Source organism: Agelaius tricolor, unplaced genomic scaffold (assembly GCF_023055355.1).
Source record: "Agelaius tricolor isolate 1412-34295 unplaced genomic scaffold, bAgeTri1.0.p SCAF_7, whole genome shotgun sequence".
In the NCBI taxonomy this organism is placed as follows: Eukaryota; Metazoa; Chordata; class Aves; order Passeriformes; family Icteridae; genus Agelaius; species Agelaius tricolor.
The window spans coordinates 20362031-20378093 of record NW_027269267.1 but is presented as its reverse complement, the minus strand read 5'-3'; the positions used below and the strand labels follow the sequence as shown (position 1 = coordinate 20378093).

Below are 16063 nucleotides of genomic sequence, written 5' to 3'. Positions count from 1 at the left end.
TGGAATTTGCTCTTTATTTAGTTTAGAATAACCCTGTTTTAGTGAGCATGAATCCCAAGCCCATATATCCTGCAGTCTGTGAGAAAGTGGTAAAGCTCTGACAAAAGTTTTTAAAAAGCAGATATATCTACACCTGTTGCAGCTCAGCTGTTGAACTCCTGCTGGTTTGTGGTTAAAAGGGAATTACCAGACAGATCCATTCCACTATGTTTCAAAGAATATTACAGGACTATTTCCAGTCATGTGTATAAATCAAAATAAATACATAAATAAAAAATCTTCAGTCTTGCCCATATTTTTCATTGATGAATCTTTTCTGCAGAAAAGTATTCTATCCCTACCAGAAATCTAGTATGGGTTCTCAAGGAAATCGAAACCAAATGACTTCTACAACTACTTCCAAGCTCAAAGTTAAGCCAGCTTTATGAAATATTTGTTTAACATTTTTTAAACTCTCTGGAGGATTTATAGCAAGTTAGGGGGTGACATGATGCCTAATCATAGGGCAAAATACACAGCTACAGTGTAAAAACCGCCTAAGATCAAATTTGTTTTCCTACCACTATTCTAAATAAAAGCCACAGCTTCACACTAGAAGCTTTTGCCAGAATGCCAACATCATGTGAGGGGCATAACGTCTGCAGGAAATTTTTGTACTGAAAGAAGTCTTTCTATAGATATAGTTCTAGTACCACTTTTGGATCTCCAGTTTATTTTGATTTGTTTATCAATACTGATAATTTTAATGGTAAAAATAATTTTTGGCCACTTAAGAACACAAGGAAAAAGAAAGTTTCTGTTTTCAGCTTTCTTAAAATCCTGTCACATTTGTACATCTTAATCAGTCTGTGCTGATAAAGGGAACAACCCTTAACAGAGCTGGACATAAAGAAATTGCCATATCCCCTTTTGTTATACTGTGTTAAAGACCGTAGGTGGAATTGCTTCTCCTTCCTTAGGATAATATTTGAAGTTCATTCAATCACTTTCCTTCCTGCCCTAATCTGTCAGATCCTTGTCTTTACTTTGTACCACAACCAGACTAAATCTGACCCATCATTGCATAATTTCAACTTGCTAGACACCTAGGAAATTATTCACTTATTGTGCAAAGATGTGGGGGGTTTTTGCTCTTGAGAGTTGGCATAGCAAGGGTGGGATTGAACAGGCAGGGCATAGGAGGTAGGGATGAGCTGCTACAGGGAGGGGAAAATGGTGGATGCACAGAAACCAGCCATCAAATTGTTATAGCTGCAGGGAAATTGTATTTAAGGCACCTAATTTGTGCATCTACTATCAGCATCTAGGGCAGCAGTCTTCCTGGAGTTCACTTGTGCAGTCCCTGGAGATTGCTGGTGCCTGAAGAGGGAGGAAATGGACCAGCCTCAGTGCTCCCACCTCAGCTGTGCCTCCTCCCCTGCACTGCTGGGGCTGCTCATGGCCAGCCAAAAATGCAGGGAATCAGTTCACCAAAAGGTTGCACAGTTACTGGAGCTGCTCCAGTGGGATGATAGCAGCATGCACAGAAGACAGGGAGAGCAACATCATCAGAAAGAACAATTTTTGGTGGAAGCAGGCTTGTTAAATTAGTTCTGTTATCTCATAATGTACCTTCAGTGCTAAGAGTGTAAGTAACAAAAATCCTAAATTGTCAATGATAAATAAACAAACAAACAATAAATAATAATTTAAAAATCCTGTCACATTTGTTGGAGCAATGAGGGACTTTGGTGGTCTGCCTGAGGCCTGAATTTGATATATACTATAAACATAATATAAAGCAAAAAATAGTAATAGAGCCAAATTTTTAAGACTGAACAGGACACCTTTTACTCCTATTACCAAAGTGATACTGCTTCACAACACTAAAAAAGAATTATATGACTTCTGAATCCTAAACAAGAATACTGAAATTATATATGCAATGTATTAGAAAACAAAACACCAAAGCTTCAAAACACTTCTCTTGTACTCAGCACGCCCAGTTTAAAACAGCTTCCCGTTATGGAAGCACTTAGCTTCTTTGGAGTTTATGACAGACTTTCCCTATGAATTTTTCTGTAGAAACAGTGACTCAGAGGCAGCAGCCTGGAGACACACAGCTTCCAAGATTGGATATTTATTTGCATGACCTTGCAGACCTGCTCGGGAAGGAAATGAGTTCCTCCAAGGAAAACACGTGACAGCAGACTCAGCCTGTTCTGCAAGCAGGAGTCATTCAGTGAGGCACTCCATTCTGGAACCTCAGGGTGAACCAGGGTTCCTACCATGTCTACAACACGTCAGAAAAAAACCCCAAACCAAACTACATGAACAAACAAGCAATCCCCCCTTTACTTCTGTTGTTTTCTTCCTTAACGTGACAGTTCCACTACAAGCTATAATCAGAATCATTACAAAATAAGCTCTCCCACATCTGAATTTGCAACTTGTGACAACCATTTACCTGTAATACAACAATTAACTTGTACTACTATACTGCACTCAAATCTGCACACAATAGGTGTGCAGAAAAAAACTAGACTAAAATAAATTCCTAATTTATTCACAATTATTTTAATATTTATCTGAAGCTTTCACTGTTGAAATGAAGTATTATGAGATTTTATAGTAGAATGCCAAATTGGTTTTATTTGCTGTTTTGTTTTTCTTTTTCCCTCAAGTGTAGTAGTGACTTATTTGACAGAAAAATTACATTGCCTTCAAGTGAGAGTATGCTAAACTATTTAGGCAGAGCAAGAACCCATTTAAAACTACTCAAAATTCAGAATTCATTTAAATGTTTTTCATTTTTCCAGAAAAATGTTTTAGTAGCTTATCATTCTCTTTACCCAACCTCTTCTAACAAAAGACATTACCAGAAAATTAACTTGAAGAGGTAGTTTTACTCAGAGTAATTCACTGCATGTTCAAACAAACATTTTCAAATAGTATAAATATAATAAAGCTGGAAGTAATCAAGGAAATTAATAGGGTATAAAAAGGTTCTGATAATATTCTTACCCCAAAAGAACTGCAGTAATAAATTGCATTCTGCCTGCATAAGAATTTTAGTGCATCAAAATTTCAGAAATATGTCTATCAAGTCTGAAAAGAAAGCTAATTCAGCAGAGGCAAAAAAAGTGCAAAACCACAAAAAGGCTTCATGGTGCTGGTCTGTTTGGTGGATTTGACTGGAAAGGTCAGTTTTTCCTCAAGAGTGATCATAAGCAATGCTCAAAGGAGGGTGAAAACATTTTTGTATGGCTCATATAATGCCCTTTCCCCATAAGCTCCAGCATATTTTTGAAGGTTGTAATCAAAGGCAGGACCAAGAACAATGTTTGCCTATACTTAAGGGGCACAGGCAAGAAAAGATTCAACAGCCACATAAATTCACCCAAAGTTTGCATGACCTCAGATGCCATGAGGCATCTCATGGGTCCTTTTGGTAAGTGGGCACCTTATTGACCCTTGGGCTGAAGAAGGGCCTCAGTGCAGGAGCTCTCTCTCATGAGATTTTTCAATGCAGTTGGCATGGGTTCTATTTTTAAATGAGATGAGCTGGAACCCTCAGTGCCAGCCTTCCAACAGAAGCACTTACAAAGCAAATGCAGCTCACCCTGCCAAGCTGAAGAGCACTCTGTGCAATGGGAGAGCCCCAGCACTGGTGGGGCCATCCTGGAGTGACCCACTGCCCCAGCAGCCCCCTACCTACACAGGGGAAGCAGGCATGATCATACTGGAGATCCATGACAGCTGCAAAAACACAGGAGCTTTCACTACCAAGCATTCATTTCTATCATTCTCTTACTTATCTGTACATATATTCTCCTCCCTTTTATAGTTTACAGACTATAGTCCAATTTGTTATATTGGGAAATGCATTGAAAAAATCTATTTTTGGATTGAGAATTTTAAAGTTTTTTTGTTTGTTTTTATTTTTTTTTAAACTACATTCAGATATCATTTGCAGTATTTTAACAGTTACTTGAATTACTCCTTTGAAGGGATTTCTTGCATGCATGTGCTCCAAGTCTTTGGACAAGAAATAGAATATTTTAAATACCTATTCAGATGAACCTTCATTCATACACAGATCAGAATATTCTCTTCTCTTTAGTAACTTATTGTTAGGATAGATATTGTTTAAATTCAGTTTGAGTGAGTTATAATCTCCATATGCTGCTCTCTTAATTTGGAAATAAGTTTTGCACACGCTGTCATTACCTATGGCATAACAAATCTGCTTAATGCTTCTACCACAAGACACACATGTTGTGAACAGTTGCTCGTCTTTAATCACTTTCAAAGTTTGACAGTATCCTAACAAATAACAAAATTTGGGTTTATAGTCTCACATTTCAGAATAGTCAGGACATCTCCAAAAATGCAGATGCATTTCAGGGGGAAGGCTACTGAAGAGTGGGAACCTATGGAAGTTCCAGCTGATCTTAGAGCAAAGCTCTGGGTGCTTACCGAGGGAATATTAACCTGTATAATACAGATCCAACTCAGCTACACAGCTTCTTCTTTTTTACTTCTTCACAGGAAGCTTTTATTTCTCTGGTAATTAAGGAAAGATAATGTGTTTTATATTTTACTTTTGTTAATTTTAACTATCAACCAGATCTACATGTAAAAAATTTCTCTGACATTCAAACACATTACAAGCTTGAGTGGACATTATTATTCATAGACAACATGACATCTCAATCACCATGACCTGCATGGGGTAAACAGGAGAGTTTGAAAAGTCTTATGTTTTGTTGTATATGTGTGGATAGTTAAAAAAAAAAGAGAGAAGCTAGATTATTTTAACTGGAGAAGCACTTCTTTTTTCTTCATTTGCTTCAAATTAGCCATTGCTTTACTCAACTCTGATACTCTGAGTATGTTAAGAAATCTTTCAGTATTATCTGCTATCAGAGATGTTCCAGCTAATTTGTAGACAAATACATTAGTGTTTATCTTCTGAGAAAGAAAGAGAAGTTTAATATCTATAAAGTACTTCAAAATGTGCATGAACTACTGGTAGAATTACAGTAAACCATAAAAAAAATGCTGTAGTGCTTAGTGTTTTAGGTATACCCCTGAACAAGAAGTATTTGAACAATCCCATCCTGATATAAGTCTTGGGCTGCAAGAGCTCTACCCCCCAGCCCCACACTCCCAGCCCTTCACTCAGCCTAAGAGCAGATTGATGCTTCCATCTTCACCTGTCCTGGTATTAGCAATGATTTATCACCCACAACTGCTGAGCCTATGGTAAACAATGGTGAAAGAAATGATTAATGCAGTATGGCACTAGGAAGTAATTGCATGAATAAGGCCACACATTTTGCTATTTATTGTAATGAGCTGATACATAATTTGCATTAAAGATCTCTTCTCATTGTACAATGATTTTATTTTCCTTTTATTTTGAATAAACCTTTAAAAATAATTTGCTATCAAACCCAAAATGTCATTAAGAAATTAAAGCTGAAACACTTAGAAGACAATGGATTTCTCAGAAGATATAAGAGATTCTTTCATATTTTGGATTTTTTTTTTCAAATTTAGGGTTTGTAGATTTAAGTCAATTAAGTGTACTGTTATAGCAGTAACTAACATCAGTTTCAACATCAGAAGTAATTCATTGGACTGGCACATAAGGAAGGACATACAGAGCCAGAAACTGCAGTGGTACCTCTTCTCTTGGATGAAGAGCCCAAAAATCCAGGCTTTTCAACATAAGGACAAGGGGAGGTGGGACTATTGTATTTCTAACCAAAATAATTATATGAAATCAAATAGTAATGCTTCCACTAACTAGTGAAATGAGCCAATATTAATTTCAAACATTATTTTAATTTGGCCATTACATGATGCAAACAGCTCACTTGAATATTACTGTTACCATAAAAAATATCTATGTACCTATCATGCTTGCTGTTGTATTTTGTTTAAGGATGGCTGAATGAATATTCCTTGCAGCTGGGATTACATCTCAAGTACTTTTAAAAGACCTTATATTATCGGAATTTCTGTTTCAAATGAGCATTTGGGGATTACCATAGTAAAAATAAGAGTAAAAATAAATAAATTAATTTCTTTACTTGATAGATGTAGTCGGCAGAGATGATGGTATAGGAGAACTGTCTAAAAGTCACAAATATCCACAAAATTTTTCTTTTCCATTTTTGTTTTAAAAAAGCCCTCAATTGTCATGTAAATCTGAAACTTTATATAGTATATTATTCCATCAAATTATCCTTGACTTTTTCAGCACTTGATTTTTGCAGCCACTCTTCTCTGGGCCACTAAAAAGCTATGAACAAGGGGTCTGGGGTAACTTAGAAGACCATTCTGAATATCACAACTAATTGAACAGATAAACAACAAAGGAAAAAGTCATATGCACTCTAGCTACTTTTCTCATCTGTGCTGAATTTGATTTCTCTCACGATGTAAAATATAATTATAGGATCATACTGCTACTTTATGTTAATATGGTTAACATACTCTAAGGAATCTAAAATTGCAAAGTTTCAAAAAATAAGACAGAGACTACATTTAGACAGGAAATTTTCAATTCTCAAGAAATGCAAAGTTTGTGAGCATGGAAAAAACCCCAAACCACTACACACTCTTGGTTTTAGTCAAACTGACAGAACTTTGTTCATGTCATAAACATAAAAATATGAATAGCCCAACCATTCTGGAAGTGGGGTAGCAATAATTGAGATGATCAAGGGAAAACATTTCTACATAACCTGTCTATGGACTTTGCTTTTGTCTTTTTCTGACCCTCTCTAATTTTCAGTGGTAAGAATCTCAGGGAGCTCTTACAGAGAGGTCACAGTGCATGTGCAAACACAGCTGCTAGTAGGGGGCACAGAATTTTCTAAATTTTGAAAGCGCAGTCCTAGCTACTAAAGAATCACATCTTGGCAACTGGGAACAGCTGAAAATGGATATTCATCTTTAATGGAGGGGATCTGTAAGGTACAAAAGCTACCCAAAGGCCCAGTGTTTCATGTGCATTTGTCTGAGGCACTGAAATAACCCTGTAGATGCAGCCCTTCCACCCTTGTAAACTGAGATATTGCATAGGACCAACATGCTACACAAAGAAGAAATATCTAAAAAAGTAATACTACTACTCCAGCTTGTAGAAATTATAAAAGAAAAAACTATCATAAAAATCAATCCTGCTGGCACCATCAAGGCTAATCATCAAGAAAGTCTGTGATATATATTACGTGTTTATTAGCTAACCAAGATATTCTAAGCTTTCTGCTGGTGAAAACAGTATACGTTCAACTAAGCATTTGATCTGCAAAAGTGTAAGGATTACTTAAAAAAGTGTTTTCAGAAGGTGTAAGAATAGCTCAGTATAGTCACACTATGATAAAATTAACTTTTTCCTTGCTCCTGCTTCAATTTTCACTGGGTTGAGACAACTGGAAAATAGATTTGTGAGAGCAACATTATAAATGAGATGTGAAAGCTGTGAAGGACAGGAATCCCCTTGCCTCAGGTTCCTGGTGCGGGTGTTTTCTCTCAAGGGCAAAAATATCCTCCTAGCAAAAGACAACACTTCTTGCTGGGACAGTCAAGGGACACCCACAGAGATGGGAGTCTGGATGACTGGTTTTGGGATAGGTAAATATAGATGGGAGAGAAAGGGAGCACAGTCTTATCACCCATATCAGGCTTAGAGTCCAAAGTGTGCTTTAGCAACCCAGCACAGCTTTCCAGTCCATGACCTTCTGCAGGAGTTTCCCTTGCCATGAACTATTCAGGCTTTCCAAATTAGTGACCATTACTGTTTGTTATTAACCCTATGTAAAGTTCCCAGTGCTAATGATACATGCAAGTATTGTTGTTTTGATAGGAAGTGTACATTTTACCTAAGAAAGAGGGTCAAAGTAAAACATAACAGATATAGAGCTGTAAAGCCCAAAATTTGAAGGATTATACTGGGATCGATATGAAATTTGTTTGTAGTGTAAGATCAGAAAAAGTAAAACAAAAAAAGATGTCATGAAAATTATTCAACGTAAGATTGAGAACTAGTCTGGCTTCCCTGGAAATCAGGGTCATGAGAACAAAGATAATGCTGTACTATTCACAATTTTGTTTAATTCTTTCATTTTTCCTGAATAGATTAGACCTTCAACACCATCATTTCCACTAAATTTGGAGGAAATAAGCAGTATGTGGAAGACTTGCCAACTGTTAAATTTTTGAAATTAAGTTTTAAAAATTTGGCTTATATTACTTAAGGAAACTTGGGCAGATAAAACCCCCTAATCTCATAGTACTTAGAAATATTGTAAAATCATAATTCAGTATCCACAGTCATATACATGAAGAACTTCAAAATGTGTCTAAAATAAACACACACACCCACTCTTCCCTGATAAAAGACTAATTTTGATATTCTGTATTAATACTTTCTGTTATCCTTCTAAACTTGGAAAAGAAATACCAAATGGAGGAAAAAAACAAAGCAGATAACATTGAGCTAAAGAGAAAATTTTCCAAAGTCTGCCTTAGTAATTATATTTCAATGTAATAAAATAAGTGTGGATGGAAAATTGTTGTAGTAAAAGAGATTATTCCTACATCAATCCTCTTCCATGCAACAACTTCATATTTTCGGATCTTTGCAAATACTGAAGCATAGACAGTTAGTTGTAGTTTTGCATCTATTTCTGGGTTAAATAATTAAGTAATATCAAATAATATTCCATAATAGTCACTGTGACCATTCATCATTTTAATTTCATAAAAAATTTGTACACTGAAAAATCTATCAAGCACTATCTAATCTAATAATAATAGTACAATAATAATATGAAGCTGCATCTAATCTAATAATAATGAAAGTCCATGAGCTCTACACTTTGCCAGGTTGGATATGATGCTCTAACTATATATTAAACTTGCAGAACTGGCACTACTCTCAATCTGTTACAAACAATGTAAAGGAAGGTGCCATTTATCTAAATGTTTAATAACACATATCACCATTACACTGGCATACTATGTCTTTATATATTGAGGCTGAATTGATTTTTGTCTTTTTGCTTTTATATATTCTCTATATTCTTTACATATATTTTTGCAGCTCTGCAGCCAAATATTGTCTTCATAGTTAGTACTTTACATACTCTATTAGACAGAAAGACAAAATAAATTCCCCAATGGCTCCAAGCCCTGGGGTCTAAGTTTAGATTCTCTGGGAAGCCAAGGTTGAAACCGGCTCTCCGAGACATTTTTATAAACAAAGCTTAGTTCGTATCTAAGGTGGGGAGGAATTCAGAAAAGGGTAGAATCAGGGAATAATTACCTTGTCATTTCAGTCGCTAATTGGAGATTCTTGTCAGTAATGCTAATTTTCTAAACACATAAAAATTGTATGCACTCTATGTTACGTGTGCATCTTTGGTGCTTTCCACGTAACGAGTTGTGCACCTATGGATCTACAGATCCTTAGAAAGGTAACCTCTTTTTATCACCTAACTGGGTCTGGCTTGTGCTTTTAGGACAAGCAAAAAGGCATCGCTATCAGTTGGATTTTATTAAAATAGCTTGCATTAAATAAAAAGTTAGTAAAGTTAAGAGTATGCAGAGAAACTGTAAATTTAGATATTAAAATATTCAGCTATTAAAAAGGATATATGCATAGAATTGTAAAAATAGAAAACAAGTAAATCTATTGATGCATAATTTATATAAATAAATAAATAAATTAATTAATTAATTAATTAATTAAAAAAATATATATGACCTTTGACTTTGGTTATACTTTTACTGACCTACACATATATATGAAACTGTATATTTTTACTTAAACACAGGCATATGTGTGTTTCTTCAAATTCAAGATTCTAGATATTCTTTAAGCTAGACATTACTGAAAGTTACCCATAATTTCTATGGTAGACAACTCTACATAGACACAAATGCCAACATATTATATTATGCAATTTTAGTATTGGTTTTATATACTGACACAAGCACTGTAAATACAGGCATAGGATGAATATAGATATATATTTACATATATATGTGCATAATATATTTATATGAAAGTCCAGAAAACAATGTTCCTGGATTGTCAAGGCCACCATTGTAGGAATACATATTTTAAATTTCTGTATTCTTATAATATCACAATATATCAATTAATTATCAACTGAGATTACAAAATAATGCCATATAAAAATGGTTGGAAAGTTTCAACACATATTTTTCCAGAATCTTTGCAAAGTTACTTAAACATAAGTCTTCCAATCTATAATGTGCATATAGCAGGGAAGCAGACATATTTTTGGATTCCATTTGTAGTAGGTGTGGACTTGACAAAGTCTCCTACCTTTATACAGTCAAAGGTTTAGAAAAGATTAATTCCTTCCTCCCTATGTGGAAACAATTCCTGCTCCTTTAATATTCGTGAGTAGTTGAATTGACACACAATATAAAAAGTAATCCTTGCATCCTGAATCAACAGATTAGGAAAAATAGATGTGTATGGATTTTATCACTAAAACTATCTGAAAACCAGACAAACAAGAATCTCCTTCTGCTTCTGGAACTGCTGAGTGCTATCCAGAGAGCTGCCCTACTTCATAAACATGCCCAAAACAACTCAGCATTAATAAATTTCAAACAAAAATATGGTGAACCAAAGCTAAGCTACAACAGTTTGATTCAGCAAAAGATCTTCCTTGACTAAGCATTAGAAAAATTATGCCAAAACTATTTTTGGCAAGAAGATATATGTTAGAGGCTAAATTCTAAATAAATATGAAGACCGATAAAAAAATTTTGTTTCAATGATGTTATGCTGGCTTTACACCATTTCAAAATACGTCTTACCAACTATCTTTCTCTTTTGCTATAACTCTTCATGGCTCTTTGCTAATATTAAATGAGTAATATATTTCCATCCACACCTTATAAGTCTGTTCCTCCTCAAATATTCTCTATTGTTCAAAATAAATCTTTTCTGACTGGGTTTTTTTCTCATGTTCATGAGTTTAAGTGCATCTATCAAACAAAACTAATTTTATTATCTTTTCCTGAAAGAAAAAATAAAAAAGAATGTATATTTAAATTGCTATTTTCTTTTTTTTACAACAAGAAAAGAAAGTGAAGAATCAATATCAAAATTAACCATAAATATTTTTGCGGTAATATGATGTGGTAAGCACAGCCATTTATTCTTTCTATATTTAAAACCTTGATTGTTTTTGCTCTTAAAAATTATTTTTATCACAATTTTGATCACCACATCATAAATCTTGTGTATTACCAGTATATTTCCGATATTTCTTGTTTTCAGTTTTGGTCATGGTTTATTGCTTTTTCCATTACTAATTTGCATCTGTTTATGATCAACTTTAAAAAGAAAAATGAAAACCAAACCAAAGCACATCTATAAGCACTACACCAACAGAGAGCACGAAGGTGGTATCATGGCTGTACCGCTAAGTAAGAAAGGATTGCTCCTCAAGGAACACAAATGCCCTCAATTCCCCCTGCCCCAGTACAGGCTGAGAAATAGAAGCACCTCTCAGGGATGGAGATATCACTGCCAAAGGAAAGCACTTTCTCATTTTGGGATGTCCACTATTGTTGTTACACTTGCTGTTAAACACACTTCAGTGTAGACGCCTCTGCTGGACAAGAGTACAGAACTCCTAATTAAGGAGCTTCATTTTTGCCACAAAAGGGGCTAGATTGTAATGGAATCTTTTGTCCCATGCTTAATGAGGGGTGAGATATTGTTTAAATCACTAGCAACACCACTGCAAGAAAATATAAGTAATTAGCATAGCTTAACTCCCAGAACAGCACCAGTTGCTGTTGTTAGTACCAGTAGTGTGTCGATTAAAAAAGAAAAATCAAAAGAGAGTCACCTTAAGTGGGCTAGCTTTTCTTTTTGAAAGGTAACGTTAACCACACATTTTTTTAAGTGATCCACTATACTACTGGCTATCTCATTCTTTCAGATTTTTTTTTTAAAGATTGGAGTAGCCTATATCAAACCCTATGTATACTAAAAAGTCACAGCAGCAAAACAGCAAGCAACAACCCATTTTCTCGAGTGGGGATTTTCTAATCCATTTTAGTATTTAATTTGCCAGGGGTGTGTGCACGTTACCTGTAAATTAGTAAAGACCACCTGCAATCTCATGCCTAATATTATGTTTCAAAAAGACCAGTGATTCAGGAGGTGATATCACCCTGAAGGAAGGAAGAGGAAGAGGTCTGCATGTGGAAATGGATATGAAATTTTTGACCATCAGCTACCAAATGCTGGTGGAACTGGTATCGCTCCTACTCCTGAGGGATAAATGCCAATCTACCAAACTGAAAAATCTCTTTTTCTAAGATTGATTTGTAAACCAGAACTAACTCCTGCGATGGGAGAAATAACAAGAAAAGGAAAGACATTACTTTCAGATTACCTACTTGTGAATAGAAAATGGATGCTGGATCTGCATGGAAACCACTTGGACAAATGTTCCTGGACCAGAGCATAAATGTGTCATACATGTGGTGTAATTGGCATGACTGATGTCATCACTGGTGCTACCAACATGAGATAGGCTGCTTCATGACTAAGATGATAGGAACAGGATTTCATATGGACTACCAATCGTGTGTGCAAAGGTCTTTTATTCAGCTTGGGTACAAAGAAAATCTTCATCTCAAAAATATCATACAAATAATATAAATAATGCTCAGAGTTGTCATTCTGAGACAAGAGTTATTTGGCTCAAATCTACACTAACCATTAAATTAGTACTTCAATTAGTCTTCAAGGTGGCTGGTGTAAAAAACTTTAGTAGGCTTAGAACTTCAGTTGCCTTACTTTTAGGTTAGCTAAGCTGGGAGACATCCAATGTGAATGTTATTTATCTTTTTGAGCTTCAGAGCTTGCTTAGTTATCTTTGCACAGAAAAGACACAGATCATGAAAAAATACACTCATTTTCATCCTATCAACAGTATGATAGTCAAAGATCACAAGGGAGAAGACAGGCCTTTTAAAGTCTTCTTTCAAGACTTGCATTATCTATGTGCAACAAGACCAAGAAATGTTTACTCCTTTTTTTTTTTACATCATCAAAAATATGCTTATCCACTATGCAATGTTGAAGGTCTTTCATGTTAAGCAGTGTATTCCTACTGGTATAAAGTTGGCAATCAAGACATTGTTATGCCACTAAATAGTAGCACCTGTTAAGGATGTAAACTCACTGGATTAATAAAAAGCACAGTAAATCCAGGTGGCTATTCACTTTTATGGCCCATGCTAATGTTATCAATGACAAAACTATTAAAATAAGAAATTAGTTCAGAAAAAAAAAAAGAAAGCAAAAATAACAACTTTTTGGTAAATAAAAAAGTCTTTAAGAGATGAAAGGAAGTTACCAGGTCCAGGTAAAGAAGCGTCTTTCATTATGTTAATATGAATATGATGTGCATGTTTGCATAGCATAGAGGGGCAAAACATGCACAGAATGTGTGTGCAGATTTCACCAGCGAGCACCTAAAGTTATCATAGACATGAGTGCAGCCACACACTTAAATCTGAAAGTATTTAAGTTAGTTAAACCTATAATTCAGTGTTTTGTCCACGTTCAAAATTCTGTTTGGGAAGGCTGGCAGATGAACATTGCTCTCCACGCTTGTGATTTCTGGATTGCAGTCCATGTTTAAAAATTCCATCCACAGCTGCACACAGGCACATGCAGACAGTCTGGAGGGAGCGGGTGGAGGAAAGCGGGGGATGCCCAATTCCTGCCTTGGCTCTGCAGCAGCACAGGAATCAGCATGAGAGAAATGTACATCCAGGTGGGTGTGAGGCCACCTGCCTTGGCCTCAACGTTCAGCAGGAGCTCTGCCTCTGCTGGCAGCCTGGAGAGCCTCCAGAGCACCCTGAGACCTGGCTGCCCACTGCCACCTTGCCCAGGGCATCCTGCTCAGGACCAGGCTGCGGGAGCCTCCCAGCTACCTGGCAGGAGATGTTCCAGAAGCTTGAGGAACCGTGGGAATGCTGCAAGATCAGAAACAATTTTGGCTTTGTTACTAGGATTGCACTGCCTGTGAGCCTGGTGGGAGGCAGTGCGGGAAGAGCAGAGCCGGCGTTCGGCTTCCCTGGCTGGATGGGCAGCTGGCATCCCTGAAGCCAGCACAGATAAATGCATCTCCTGTTAGTGGTGATGTGAAGGGCTTTTCGCAATGAAAGCAACCTAATGAAAAATGATCAACAGCAAAGCGTGTGCAAAGAATGCATGACATTTCAGTCTGCGTATGTGAAGTCAGCGCAAAACATTGCCAGCTGCAGGTAGGTAGGAAAATTCACCTGAACAGTACTTTGCACTGCATATTCCTCTTGATAGCTTTAGAGAAACCCAAACACAAGTTAGGAATTTTTTCTTAAGTAAAATCTGGCACCTTTTACATGGTGAGCAAGCGCATATACAGATCTGTATGTGTGTCTCATATGATTAGAGATTGCACACCTGCCTTTCCCAACTGCTGCCGGAATGAGGACTTTAGCATGCAACCAAAGGGTATTTTCCTTCCCAACCACACACTGCTTGGCTAAAAAAACTGATAGGTAACACTGACCTTTAGTTTGTCATAGCGGTCACTTAAAGCTGCCACCTGATGGTCACGGTGTCGCCCGACCAGTTTACACAAGGCACAGATTAACTGGTCATCAGTCACACAGTACATGTTAACTTTCTCGTCCTCATGCTCCAAGCACATTAATCCCCTGATGTGAGAGTCCGGGATAGGCTCAATGAGACGGTGGCCGGTGAAGGGCTTCTTGTTGGGGTGAGTGGCTTTCAGGCACTCCTCGCAGTAGGACACCTCGCAGGTAACGCAGGTTTTCACTGCCTCCTGGGCAGGGTCCTGGTCGCAGAACTGGCAGAGCACCTTCTCGCAGGACGACATGCTGTTGTTATCGAACGCCCGCTCCCGGCGGGTCTCGCTGGGGGAGTTGGGCCCACTGACGGAGGCTTTCTGAAACCTGTCGATGATGTTCTGCAGGGTGACGTTGCGCTTGAGCCCGTCTAGACCGCGCTGGCTGAGGGTGATGACATAGCGGCAGGTCGGGCACTGGAAGGCGGTGATAGACTCCACCGGCTCGTTGGTGGCGCAGTGGGAGACCAGGATGCGGTGCGCGCAGTTGAAGCAGAGGCTGTGAGCGCAAGGCAGCAGCAGCGGGTCTTCAAACAGCTCCAGACAGATAGGGCAGGTCAGTTCTGACTCCAGTGTTTCCATCTTCAGGCAAAGCTTTCCTGTGGCGTCAGCGAAATCCAGGGAAGCTGATCAGCTATCTGGAAACACATGTAAAATTCGATTAGGCAAGAGAAAACATGAGGGGTCAGCCATGGGGGGTTGTCAACTTTCGCCACTGCTCCTTGGTCTATCAACCCACCATGCCAGGCGGGAGAGCAATCAAAAGTTTTGAACCTGCACATACACACATCAAGGTATTTAAACTGTTTTATTCTATTCCCCCCCCCCACCTTCTGTTCACTTAAGAATGAAAAAACCCAAATGTTCTTAATTTTTTTCTCTTTTCCTTTCTCTTTTATGCAATCAAGGAAAACAGCAGATGTTTCTGTGCATTATTAAAATCCAAAATGATGAACTTCAAAAGTCTATTACAGCAAAATTAGATTTCTTTTGCAGATGCTGCTTTTGGCTTCACTCATCTATTAGTAAAATTTAAAAAACCAAAAATCCTTCAATTTTGTATGGCATTGTGCAAGGATTAGTCCAGAGTATTATAACCGATAATTTTAAAATCTCTATTATTTTATCAGATTGAAATTTTCACTTGATACTATAGCAATAGCACAGCATTTAGAGTACATCTCTGTTTATTTGGGCAAATATATATATGGATTCAAACACAAGAAATAATGTTTCTAGCAGGTGATATCCTACATATATGTATGATATATATAATATATACTCCTATGTATTTCAAAAACACATGCAGCTGTATTTATGTGCAGCTATATTTTTGTGCATATATACCTGTATACATATGCCAA

The 16063-nt window shown here is 37.0% G+C and overlaps 1 protein-coding gene across 4 annotated transcripts in view; it reads right to left on the bottom strand.

Moving 5' to 3' along the window:
• Positions 1 to 16063, bottom strand: part of MID1 (midline 1) — a 181559-nt gene that overhangs the window by 89285 nt on the left and 76211 nt on the right. For all 4 annotated transcript variants that reach the window (XM_071430552.1, XM_071430551.1, XM_071430555.1 and 1 more), the window contains exon 2: positions 14622 to 15337. In XM_071430552.1, coding sequence (XP_071286653.1) covers positions 14622 to 15281 — 660 coding nt within the window. In that variant the 5' untranslated portion in view covers positions 15282 to 15337. The remainder of the gene's footprint in view (positions 1 to 14621; positions 15338 to 16063) is intronic.